The 12,706-nt window shown below is 41.4% G+C and overlaps 2 protein-coding genes across 2 annotated transcripts; both read left to right on the forward strand.

Annotated features, from left to right (window-relative positions):
- The first annotated feature begins 1,489 nt into the window (after nt 1-1,489).
- LOC134210351 (uncharacterized) lies at nt 1,490-4,795 on the forward strand. The gene is made up of 3 exons (XM_062686403.1): nt 1,490-2,657; nt 2,728-2,897; nt 2,951-4,795. Exons 1-3 carry the CDS (start codon nt 1,490-1,492, stop codon nt 4,793-4,795), a joined length of 3,183 nt encoding a protein of 1,060 aa, XP_062542387.1.
- A 119-nt stretch (nt 4,796-4,914) lies between these two features.
- Nucleotides 4,915-6,390, forward strand: LOC134210352 (uncharacterized). Its single transcript, XM_062686404.1, has one exon. The coding sequence runs from the start codon at nt 4,915-4,917 to the stop codon at nt 6,388-6,390; it is 1,476 nt and encodes a 491-aa protein (XP_062542388.1).
- The last annotated feature ends 6,316 nt before the right edge of the window (nt 6,391-12,706 follow it).

Consider the following 12,706-nt stretch of genomic DNA (forward strand, 5'->3'; position numbering starts at 1 on the left):
CATTCGGGGCCTGTTATCCAATTGAGCAATGTCTCTTTTACTATACATGCATAAAGACCAAATTTTCCTTTTTATTTGCTCCCATTTAGTCAAATATCGTACGATTTTCACGAAACAGTCACGTTAAGATCGAAAATTCAGTCTATTTTCAGAAACTGGGCCGAAAACAAGGATATTCGCAAAGTTGTCAGATTGAGGACAATCCCCCATGGAATGCCTAAAGTACCTAAAACATTGTTTTCAATAGTTTTGGAATAAATTAAACGGTTCTCGGAGCTTTACTACGGACAACATATTCAATGAGTGAAAGCTCACGAGTACATATTCCTTTTAGCTATGTAGGTTTCATTTTAACCTGCACTTAATAAGGAAGCGTCATTATCAGTATTATGAAAAAATAAATTTCCCCATACTAATATGTATGCAAACTTGAAACTGCTTGTGCTGAATCAGTTTTAATCCAAATTAGCTCAAATTTCCAGAAGACACTCAGAACATGATAAAGAATCAGATGAGCGCAATGGAGGAAAATCGATTGACTTCATTAGTTTTGTTGGAGATGGAAGTCATATGAAACTGAATTATTTGAAAACACAATTTGTTTTAATTTACCTACACTAAATAGATTGTGCTTACCCTAAAAATTGTACCTTGAGCTACACACATTATTGTAAAGACACCAGACACATTAACAGATATTAGCATAATAAAGTTTAGTTTGAACTCGACACTGATCCTGAACACACGGTCGTAAGGTCGCTCTGGCGAAAGAAGATCCAACAAAAGGTACATCTGCCGTTAATGTATTCCCCGTTCTGTTCGCCACGTCGTTCCCCAATCAGGAGAGAATAACAAATTTATATCACATTGTGTTACTGAGGTCAACAGTTTTTCTAGCATAGGCTGTTATAAACTTGATTCAGGATGTTGTTAAAATAACTAAATTTTCTAACAAAACAATGAAACATAACTAATTCTGTTATAATTTTGTTAAAAAAAATGTGATAATAATTTATCATAACTCGATTATATCAACGATTGTTATAAATAACTGATGTTGTTACAATCATGTTATAATCTTGTTTTGCCTTCCTAGTCGGGTCGTTTACCCTAAGCCAAAATCGGTTGAATAGTGTTCCCACGTGAAACTCCTGGTGAGAAGTTGTGCGCATTGACAAATTGCGCCAACATTTGGTGCCGAAACCCGGGACTACGTTGCAGATAACCATCGAAGGTAGCCATTGTTGTCGTTGGCTGCACCACGCTGCAGCATTGTGTTGTGCATCATTCCTGAGCATCGCAGTGAGTCTGTCGTCGGAGCTGGATAATTGATCGTCGATTCAGTTCATTTAATCTCGGCATTGCGATTCGTCTGGATTCTGGGCAATCTATTGCAACGTAACCCAATAAACACAACACGAACGACGGTAAAGGTAACCTAAATAGGCGATACGAGGTAGGTGAATCGATAGCTATTGTTTCGAGCACAATGAAGAAACGTGCTTCTCGTTCGGGGGCTACAAAAACAGCAAAATTGAAAACGCTTCTGCGGCAAAGAGCGAACATTTTGGGCTCTGCCGCATTAATCAAACAATTCAACGACAACTACCAGCATGGTCAAGTTCACCAACTCAAAGTGAGGATCGAATCACTCGATCAGATGTGGGCTGAATTCGCGCGGGTGCAAGACGAAATAGAGGAAATTGAGAGTACCATTGCTGTCGAAGGTGACGAAACTAACGATGAAGTTGATCCAGTTTTGTCTGCACAGCGCATTCAGTTTCAGAACTTGTATTTCGAGCTCAAAGCTTCTCTAGCGAGCAAAATTCCTACTGAAACTCATCCTAGTGTGGTTGTGAATCGCCCTCCGGTACAACCAATGCATTCTGTGCGGTTACCGGAAATCAACATTCCGGAATTTGGTGGAAATCCGTCGAACTGGATTGTTTTTCGAGACATTTTTCGGTCCATGATCCACGCTAGTAATCAACTCTCGTTGGTGAGAAAAAGGCACTATTTAAAGGCGGCTCTCAAAGGTGAAGCCGCACGCATCGTCGCTAATTTGGATGTCAATTCCGACAATTACGTAATCGCATGGAAATCGGTTTGTGATCGTTACGATAATCCCAACCTTTTGCGGAAACATTATTTCGCTGCTCTGTTCGCAATTCCGTCTGTGAGAAGAGCTTCCTCGTCGTCGCTATATGAACTTGTCGATGAGTTTGATCATCATGTGGGTATGCTAGAGAAACTATACACGCCTGCTGATCTATGGAACACTGTTCTCGTTGAAACTTTGAGTAAGCGTCTCGATCCGGTGACTTTGAAAGATTGGGAAAACAGCTGTGATGAAAATGTGCGTCCTACTTATCAGCAGTTAGTGGAGTTTGTGCGGAAAACGTCGCGAGTTCTACAATCGATTAAGCTTCTACAATCGCCTATTCAGCCATTAAAATCTAGACCGATCAAATCCAAACTGATTTCCACTCATATTGCAACGGAGACAACAAGCAAGTGTCCACTTTGCAATCAAGCACATCTTCTTTTCAAGTGCGATCAGTTTGTCGGAATGGAAGCGAAACAACGTTTTGAGCTGGTGAAGAAAAATGGATTGTGTATCAATTGCCTGAAGGGATCACACCTTGCGAAGAACTGCAGTAGTGGAAGCTGCAGAAACTGTGCCAAGAAACACCGCTCTTTTGCATTTGCCGCCTCTTACCGTGGCAGCCAAACAGTCGTCCCAGGCGGCGTTAGTTTGTTCGTCTATAACCAGTGAAGTGATTCCCTCAGAGCAACATACATTATCGTCGAGCTCGTCCGTATTCGAACCACAATCGTTTTCTTCACCACCATCACGTGCGATACCGCCATCCGTCGGGGCTGGTACTTCCGGTTCGGTAAATACGTATTCGTATTCGGTCGTCGTTGCTCCCTCCCCGTCGCCGGTTAGTTCGACCGTGCCGAGATCGATCGGCAAACTCATGTACCGGACTCTTCTTCGATTGCCTCCTATGTCGCTCCACAACCAAGTCCCGATGAAGTGTTTCTGTCAACAGTGGCTATAAAGGTGAAAGACGTCAATGGCAATTACCGATATGCGCGTGGAGTTCTAGATAGCTGTTCGCAGGCCAACTTTATTTCGGAATCTTTGGCTCGAAAATTGGAACTGAAACGTGACCGAATCAGCATTGATGTCAGTGGTATTGGTCAAGGAATAGTTCACATCCGCTCAAAGGTTCAAGTCAAAATCGCCCCTCGTTTCGGTGGATTCGATTATCTTCTCGAATGTCTCGTTATACCACAAATCACCGTTACTCTTCCCAGCAAGCACATCGATATTTCTGGTTGGAATCTTCCAAAAGGTATACCGCTAGCAGACCCGAGGTTCAATATAAGCTCTGGGGTTGACATTCTGGTAGGGGGAGAACTCTTCTATGCTTTAATGGAAACACACAAGATCAGCTTGCCCACCGGCTACCCCTTGCTCCAGAAGACAGTTTTCGGATACGTCGTGGCTGGCCGGCTATCATGCGTAGCGAATACTCTACCAATCTGTGTAGTTAGCGCTACTTCAACTCTCGATAGTAAGTTGCAGCGTTTCTGGGAGGTCGAACAATTCGACAACTACAAGGCAATGACCCCGCTAGAAGAAGTGTGTGAACAGCATTTCAGGAGAACGGTATCTAGAACGAGTTGTGGACGCTACATGGTTCGTCTCCCAGTACGAGAAGAAATGCTTCCGATGGTAGGAGACTCGTTTTCCGTGGCGCAGCGCAGATTTTTCGCGATTGAGCGAAAGTTCGCAGCAAACCGTGAGTTCAAAGACGAATACGTGAAATTCATGGAGGAGTACAAGGAACTTGGTCATATGGAGTTAAGTCCTCGCGATGGAAATCCCCAGTTCATCCTGCCGCACCACGCCATCTTTCGGCCAGATAGCACCACTACAAAAACCCGCGTCGTTTTCGACGCTACTTGTAAAGGAAGCTCTCAGTTGTCATTGAATGACGTTCTACTTGTCGGGCCCATCGTTCAACCACCTCTTCTTGCTATCGTCCTCAATTGGCGGATTCCTCGTTATGTCTTCAAGGCGGATGTAGAGAAGATGTTTCGTCAAGTATGGGTTCATCCTCTGGACCGAAAATTGCTTCAGGTTCTTTGGCGGTCTAGCCCATTCGAACAACTTCAACGGTATCAGCTAACTACAATTACGTACGGGACTTCATGCGCACCATACCTCGCTACCCGTGTGCTCAATCAACTGGCAGAAGACGAAGGGCACAAATACCCACTGGGTGCGAAGATTATTCTGAAAGGGTTTTACATGGACGATGCTCTTGCTGGAGAAGACGATTTGGAAACGGCGATCGAAGCTAGCAAACAAGTAGCAGAACTTCTAAGGTTAGCTGGTTTTCAATTGCGAAAATGGAGTTCTAACGATCCAAGGATCCTGGCACACCTGCCAAATGAAATAAAGGAATTCTCGCCGGAAACAGAAATCGATGGCGCTGGAACCGTGAAAACATTGGGTCTGCTATGGTCACATGGTACCGATGAATTTGGATTCAAGATCCCATTACTTCCTTTACTGCATAAGGTCACCAAGCGGGTGGTTGCTTCCGAGATGGCGCAGTTATTCGATCCACTCGGACTTGTGGGATCGGTGGTAATGAGTGCTAAAGTATTTATCCAAAGGTTGTGGGCAATCCATATTCCATGGGACGAAGACCTTCCTGAGGAGCTACGAGACTGGTGGCTTCATTTCGGAACGAAATTCCAGTGTTGGCAAAGTTGAAAGTACCACGACGCGTCCTCGCAAGTGGTTATGATAGTTACAAACTGCATTGTTTCTGCGATGCCTCTGATCACGGTTACGGTGCTTGTGTCTATGTGGTTTCGTCGGACGAGTCAAAAATGTACAACAGCCAATTACTCGTCGCCAAATCTAGGGTCGCCCCCCTACGCGGGCTTACTATCCCCAAACTAGAACTCTGCGCTGCTTTATTGGGTTGTCAGGTGATAGATCAGATTCGAAACATAACGAAATTCAGCGGTTCGACAACTTTCTGGTCGGATTCCAGCATAGTCCTTCACTGGATCCAATCGCCCCCTACCGTGTGGAAGGTTTTTGTCTCGAATAGAATAGCGGAAATCAACAAACTGACGCACAATGACAACTGGCGTCACGTTCCGTCAAAGCTAAATCCTGCAGACCGCATTTCTCGTGGTGTATTACCAACACAGATACTGGAAGATTCCTTGTGGTGGCATGGACCAGATTACCTCGTACAGGACTTGGAATACTGGCCTGAAGACATAGTTACTCTTACACGCGCGGAGCAGGAATCCCGTGACATAGAAGCTCGCCAAACGATTAGCTTCACCGTAATGCAAACAGATCATTCAATCATCCATCGTTACTCGGACCTCGGCAAGTTACTGCGGGTAGTCAGTTACTGTTTTCGTTTCTGCAACAACACTCGAAGCGCAAAAGGGTGTCGTAATATTGGTCTCCTGCAACCATCCGAAGTAGACTACTCGCTGAAATCGCTCATTCGTTTTGTAAAAGGCATGGAATTCTCAGACGAAGTTAGTTATCTTTCCGAAACCCCTCAGCGGCAGTTAACTAGTAAGGACAGGAAGTTACAGTCTTCGTTCAAAGTACTTAATCCCTTTTTGGATGATTTTGGCCTGCTACGGCTCGGTGGACGATTGGTTAAGATGTCAGCTGCTCTGGATACCCGAGCCCCCATCCTGCTTCCGGCAAATAATCACCTATCGTGGCTCATTGCTCGCTCGCTTCATGTAAGAACACTGCACGGAGGACCAAATCTTCTGCTGGCAACCATAAGACAAAGATTTTGGCCATTGCGCGGACGCCAATTGGCTCGAAAGGTTGTTCGCCAATGCGTAACTTGCTTTCGTTGTGCCCCGAAACCAACTGAGCAGTTTATGGCACCTCTTCCGTCGGTGCGAACTACGCCAGCACGAGTGTTTCTGAATAGTGGCATAGACTATTGTGGACCTTTTGGTGTTCGTCCGTTAGTTGGGAGAGGAGCAAACGTGAAAATGTACGTCGCCGTGTTTGTATGTATGGTGGTGAAGGCGGTACATCTCGAAATAGTGACCGATCTTACGTCCGTCGCGTGTATCAATGCGGTGAAACGGTTCATTGCTCGTCGCGGTCGCGTAGTGAATTTGTATTGCGATAATTCAACAGCCTTCGTCGGCGCGGATCGAGAATTGAAGCTGATGCGTCGGCAATACATTCAGCAATTCTCTACGGAAGGGTGGAACGGCTACTGTCTGGAAAGTGGGATATCATTCCATTTCATTCCCTCGATCGCCACACCATGGTGGTCTATGGGAAGCTGGAGTGAAGTCTTTTAAGCATCACCTCCGTAGAACCCTAGGTAGCCGATCCTTTACGCTGGAGGAGTTAACTACAACGGTGGCTCAAATTGAAAGCATGCTGAATTCTCGCCCCATCTCGCCACTTTCAAGCCATCCACAAGATCTGGCTAGCCTAACTCCCGGTCACTTTCTGATCGGGGAACCTCTATACTCAATACCCGAGCCCAACTATGCCGAGCATCCCGTTGGTCGACTTACCCGTTATCAAGAAATGAAGCGCAGTATTCAGGACTTCTGGAAACGTTGGTCACGGGAGTACGTCAGCGAGCTTCACCAACGCTCCAAATGGCAGCGTATTTGCAACGAAGTAAAGGTGGGATCCATGGTCCTACTCAAACAAGACGGTCTTCCACCATTAGAGTGGAACTTGGGTCGGGTTGTAGCGGTGTGGCCAGGAGCTGACGGACATGTTAGAGTCGTTGACGTTCGTACGGCAAAAGGCACGTACAAGCGTGCGGTGACAGAAGTATACCTGCTACCAATCGAAGACCCTGTCCAGGGGTTCCCAAGGTTGAACCAAGGAGAAGAGCCCCCGGGCTCGTAGTGAAGCTGTCTTTGAAAGAAGGTTGAAACAACCGTTTCAACGTGGGCCGGCGTGTTGGAGATGGAACTCATATGAAACTGAAGTATTTGAAAACACAATTTGTTTTAATTTACCTACACTAAATAGATTGTGCTTACCCTAAAAATTGTACCTTGAGCTACACACATTATTGTAAAGACACCAGACACATTAACAGATATTAGCATAATAAAGTTTAGTTTGAACTCGACACTGATCCTGAACACACGGTCGTAAGGTCGCTCTGGCGAAAGAAGATCCAACAAAAGGGTGCATCTGCCGTTAATGTATTCCCCGTTCTGTTCGCCACGTCGTTCGTTTACCCTAAGCCAAAATCGTTGAATAGTGTTCCCACGTGAAACTCCTGGTGAGAAGTTGTGCGCATTGACAAATTGCGCCAACAAGTTTGTATGCGCTAAAAGCCTTGTTTTGTTCTCTCGTCCGCAGTCTTCTAGAATATGCAGTCGTTGTATGGGCACCCTTTCATGCAACATTGACGAACAGAATAGAAGCGATGCAACTAAATTTCATTAGGTTTGCTCCCCGGGTACTACCTTGGAACAATACGGCTAGCTTGCCCCCCTATGAAGAACGGTGTATGCTAATAAATCTGCAATCTGCATTTTCCGAAGTAATTTCTAGAGAAGTTTCTGGAGAATTGTAGGATTTTTTCACAGGAAATTCCTCTTATATTTTCTTTCTTTAGTAAAACCATACAAAATACCTGAATTCTATCCGATATTTTGTTGGAAGTGTTCTTCCAGAAATTTCAATACTTCCTTGAAGACATTTCCAATGGAACGTTTGAAGAAATTTTTAATGGAATTTTCAACAAACTAGTCAAAGATTTCCGAAAGGGATTTCCCAAGAAATTCCGAATGGTATTTCCAAATTATTTCCTAAAGGATTTTTGAAAAATATCTTCCACTGGTACTACCGAAAACATTCTAGTGGAATTTCCTCAGAAATGTTTAAAGAAATTCTGAAGAAAATTTCTGAGGAATTTACAAAGAAATTTCTGAAAGACTTGCTGAAAAACTGAGGAATGTCCTAGTCAATTCCTTAATGGATTTCCTATAGGAAGTTCTGAAAGATTTGCTGGATGATATTCTAAAGGAATTTCTGGAGTATTTTTAAGGAACTCCTGATTTTTTATAATCTTTATTTGCGTGTTTTTTTTAATTTTGAAATTAAGTTCAACACTAACAGATATTCTAAAGATATTCCTCAAGGTATTTCTGATGGAATCTGCATAGGAATTTCCAGTGGAAATGAATTCTTTAAAAAAAAATCTAAGGTATCTTCCGAATTTTCAAAACCTAAAAAAAATCTATAGGAATCTGTGAAGAAATTCTCTAGCGAGTCCCCTAAGTCCCCTAATGGTGGATGTATTACAATTCCAATAAAAACTTATTGATAAAACTTTGATATTTGTTTAACTTTTGATTCTAAAATTTTGTGTTGTACATAATTTGCATGGCGATCAGTCATTCAGTCAAATCTAGAATCTAAACGTTAATAAGCCCCTATTTAAATGGCTTAAAAGGTTCGAAAACCTCCTCTCAAGAGACTCGAAGCATTCTTTCAAGATGCTCGAAAGCCTTCTTTCAAAATACTCGGAAACCTTCTTTCAAGAGGTTCGAAAGCTTCCTTTCAAGAGCCTTAGATACCTCCTTTCAAGAGTATCAGAAGCCTTCTTTCTAGAAGCTCGGAAATTTCTTTCAAGACGCTCGGGAGTTTCATTTTAAGGGACTCGTACGCCTTTTCTTAAAAGGCTTGGAAGCCTCCATTCAAGATTCTTAGAAGCCTTCTTTAAGAGGATCAAAAGCCTCCTTTCAAAACCTCCTTCATAAACTCATTTTGAATTGGAGAATGGAAAGCCATTTATCACTTTAGTGCTCAGGTCCGTCTTTCATATATCTTATTAGCTACGCTTATTTTCATTACGGCGATAAAAATAGGGGGTACCTCAACGAATCCAAAAGTTCAAAGGAGTACCTCTCAAGAAAGAGGTTGAGAACCGCTGCCCTAAGGAATTTTCAAGGGAATATCCGAAAGAATTACCAAAATATTTTCCGTAGGTATTTCTAAAGGTTTAAAGGTTTCAAAAGGTATTTCCACAGAAATTTTTAAATGAATTCGTGAATGTTTTTCTAAATAAATGATTCAAAGAATTCCCGAAAGAAATCCAAGAGGAAATATTGAATCCCGAAGGAACTCCTGAGGTAGATTTTGAAGTAATTCTTAAAATTATTTTAAATTTATTTCCGAAGTTGTTTCCGGAGGATTTTTCAAAGAAATCCCTCGAGGAATTTCTGAAGGAAATCTTGAAGTAATGCCCAAAGAAATTCTTGGAAAATCTGAGCATGTCGGAAATTCCTTCAGGAGTTCATTTTAAAAATTCTTCAGGAGTACAAAAATTCCTCATGAGTTTCTTTGAATTTTATTCTAGAATGTTGGGAGGAATTCCTCGGCTTATTAATGAAATTATTACTCAAGGATTTGCCCAAGGAATTCTTGCAGCAAATTCCGGAGGTCAGGATGCTTTGAAAGGAATTACTGGATTCGTTTCAGGAGGATGTTTTGAAGAAATCCTTACGACGAAATTTTGAAGTTATCTTCAAATAATTTTTGGGGGAATTTCAGAATAAATTCGAAAAAACAACTACCTGGAGCTATTTTCGAACGAAATCCAAGAGAAATTCCAGCTGGAACAATTCCAGAAGGTACTCTGGAAGGAGTTCCTGAAGGTATTTCCAAAGGAATTCCTGAAGAAATCAAGGTATTTCTTCAGAAATTTTGTTTGGTGATTCTTCCTTAAATCCTCCAGAAATTACTTTGCGAATTCGTTTCGAAAATTTCATTAGTTTTTTTTAATTCCGTCATGAGTTCAATCAGATGTTTTGTTCAATTGATTCGGAAACTCATTTAGAATTTCCTACAGGAATTCCTCCACAAAATTCGCCAGAAATTCTTCTGGGAGCTCCTCCAGAAATTTCCCCTAGGATTAATTTAAAACACATTTCAAGCTTGAATCTACAATACCAATACTCGATATTGGCTGACTGAGACCGGGAAGCAACCCGACATCAGTTCTGACTTTGACAGAACTTTTGCCCAATATCAACTAGACATTTCCAACTTCGGGTGAGTTCTGAGGATCGTGTGAACTGAAGAAAACAGTAACAATATTGCCTATAGCTGATAAAATTAGACTCCATAAGATGATGTCATCCCCACATGAATGATCATAACAATTTCGTAAATTATTTCAGAAAACTTCTTCTTCTTCTTATTGGCATAACGTCCCCACACTGGGACAGAGCCGCTTAGTGTTCAATTAAGCACTTCCACAGTTATTAACTGAGAGGTTTCTAAGCCAAGATACCATTTTTGCATTCGTATATCATGAGGCTAATACGACGATACATTTATGCCCAGGGAAGTCGAGACAATTTTCAATTCGAAAATTGCCTAGACCGGCAACGGGAATCGCACCCAGCCACCCTCAGCATGGTCTTGCTTTGTAGCCGCGCGTCTTTGTAGCCGTACGGGAGCTTGGCAGAAGGAAGGTCGTGTGATATGTGCCATCACAAATATTGCCCTCCGCTCGCTTTCAAATCGACTTCTATAAAAACATTCTTCATGCCTGCCGTATCCTAACGGAACTATCAATTCTATACTTTCGCCTCTAATGCTATCATGAACATGTACGTCCAAGTTTGGAAGATGATATTAGCATTTCCATATCATTGTAAATCGTTTAACTTCACGTAGAAGTAACACACACGAAATCATTAATTTAGTAACATATTTTAATGCAAATGAAACCAATTGCTACCATAAGGTGTGTATTTTGAATTCAGGTACACTTTACTTATTAAAAGTGATATTTGAATCAATGATTTCAAAATATTGAAAGGATATCGGATCCCACATTTTATGAATCAGTAGAGTGCCTTCAGCAAAAATGTGAATCAGTTTGGTCACGGTTTTTGAATCAAACGAATATTGTTCAATTTTTGAGAATAGCTGTCAGAAATTTACAAAATTTATTTACATTTGATTACCCATTAGGGTGGTTCAAAAAATCGATTTTGCTCCACAGTGCTCATCTGATTCTTTACCATGTTCTGAGTGTCCTCTGAAAATTTGAGCTCATTTGGATTAAAACTGATTTAGCACAAGCCGTTTCAAGTTTGCATGCAAATTAGTATGGAGGAATTTATTTTTTCATTATACTGTTAATGACGTTTCCCCATCAAGCACAGGTTAAAAGAAAACCTACATAGCTAAAAGGGATACTCAACAGCTTTCACCCAACGAAAACCGCATGTTTATTAATCGTCCCAATAATTAGTAATCGAATTTAAGACAGGTTGCGAATCTTTAGTCATGATCGTTAAACTTCTTTGAGGGCATCACTGAAATGTGCAGTGCAACATAGTAGCCTGAATTTGTGTGTGCTATCTTTCGCGCCACGAGCAGCAATGTTGCCTGTTGATGAGTTATGCAATTAGCTCCAGAAAACCACGGTATAGATTAAATTCGATTACTAATTATTGGAACGTTTAATTGAGCTGCGGTTTTCACTGAGTGAAAGCTGTTGAGTATTCCTTTTAGCTATGTAGGTTTTCTTTTAACATGCGCTCGATGGGGAAGCGTCATTAACAGTATAATGAAAAAATAAATTTCCCCATACTAATTTGCATGCAAACTTGAAACGGCTTGTGCTGAATCAGTTTTAATCCAAATGAGCTCAAATTTTCAGAGGACACTCAGAACATGGTAAAGAATCAGATGAGCACTGTGGAGCAAAATCGATTTTTTGAACCACCCTATTACCCATGCAGTAAGTGTTTTGCATATAAGAGCCAATAATAACTGAAATAGATTGAATAACGCTGTATAAGAGGGGGTGCGTGCGCTCTTAGTGCTATGGAGATAAACGGTTGCAATCTTCAACACAGTTATTCGAGTCATCCATGCCCTCCTGTAAAAGATCAGACAAATTAGAGATTCATCCGCCTACTGGTCACATACATTGTGACGATTTAATGGGGTAGATATCTCGAGGCCAATATAATTTAGTAGTTTGTCGTCCTCGATATCTGTAAAATTCAAAAAGTTGCCGGCATTTGTGACGTTGGTCGTGTGGTAAGATGGAATCCACCAAAATTCGGATTTCAATTTTTCAGGTTAAATATCTTATAATTTTAAGAAAATTATTTTGAGCTTTTTAGTGGAATGTCTTCACTTGTCATAAGACGAGTTTGTACCATCCCATTTAGTCGAGTCAAGTACAAGACACTGAAGACGACCTTACTGTTGAGGTCGAAATACGTATCTGTCAAGGTACAATCAAGTGGTGGAATTAAATCGGATGGTACAAACTCGTCTTATAACAAGTGATCTTATCATCTGTAAGATTTAGAAGTTTTCGACATCTACAAAGTTATTCAGATGTACACAAAGGTTGTGATGGAAAACGATTAACGGAATTCAATAAAATTATTAATTTCAAAATTTGTTAGATTTAGAATGTTACCGTCTTCAACAATGGTGTTCTAGTCGTAAGAACCATTGTGAAATTTATTTCATAATTTAACCGTTTCGCGGCGCTATTGTGAAATGAGTGCCCGTTAAATTGGATATCTCGAAATCTGTAGGATTCAGCAAGTTGCCATCTCACACTTTTTTTTCCAAGTGGTAAAATTATATTGTTATATT

Source organism: Armigeres subalbatus, chromosome 2 (genome assembly GCF_024139115.2).
Source record: "Armigeres subalbatus isolate Guangzhou_Male chromosome 2, GZ_Asu_2, whole genome shotgun sequence".
NCBI lineage: Eukaryota > Metazoa > Arthropoda > Insecta > Diptera > Culicidae > Armigeres > Armigeres subalbatus.

Coding starts and splice junctions, on each gene's coding strand:
- LOC134210351 (XM_062686403.1), top strand. CDS start 1,490: ATGAAGAAACGTGCTTCTCGTTCGGGGGCTACAAAAACAGCAAAATTG. Junction 2,658..2,727: donor ACACCTTGCGAAGAACTGCA/GTAGTGGAAGCT, acceptor TTACCGTGGCAG/CCAAACAGTCGTCCCAGGCG. Junction 2,898..2,950: donor GGGCTGGTACTTCCGGTTCG/GTAAATACGTAT, acceptor GTCGCCGGTTAG/TTCGACCGTGCCGAGATCGA.
- LOC134210352 (XM_062686404.1), top strand. CDS start 4,915: ATGTACAACAGCCAATTACTCGTCGCCAAATCTAGGGTCGCCCCCCTA.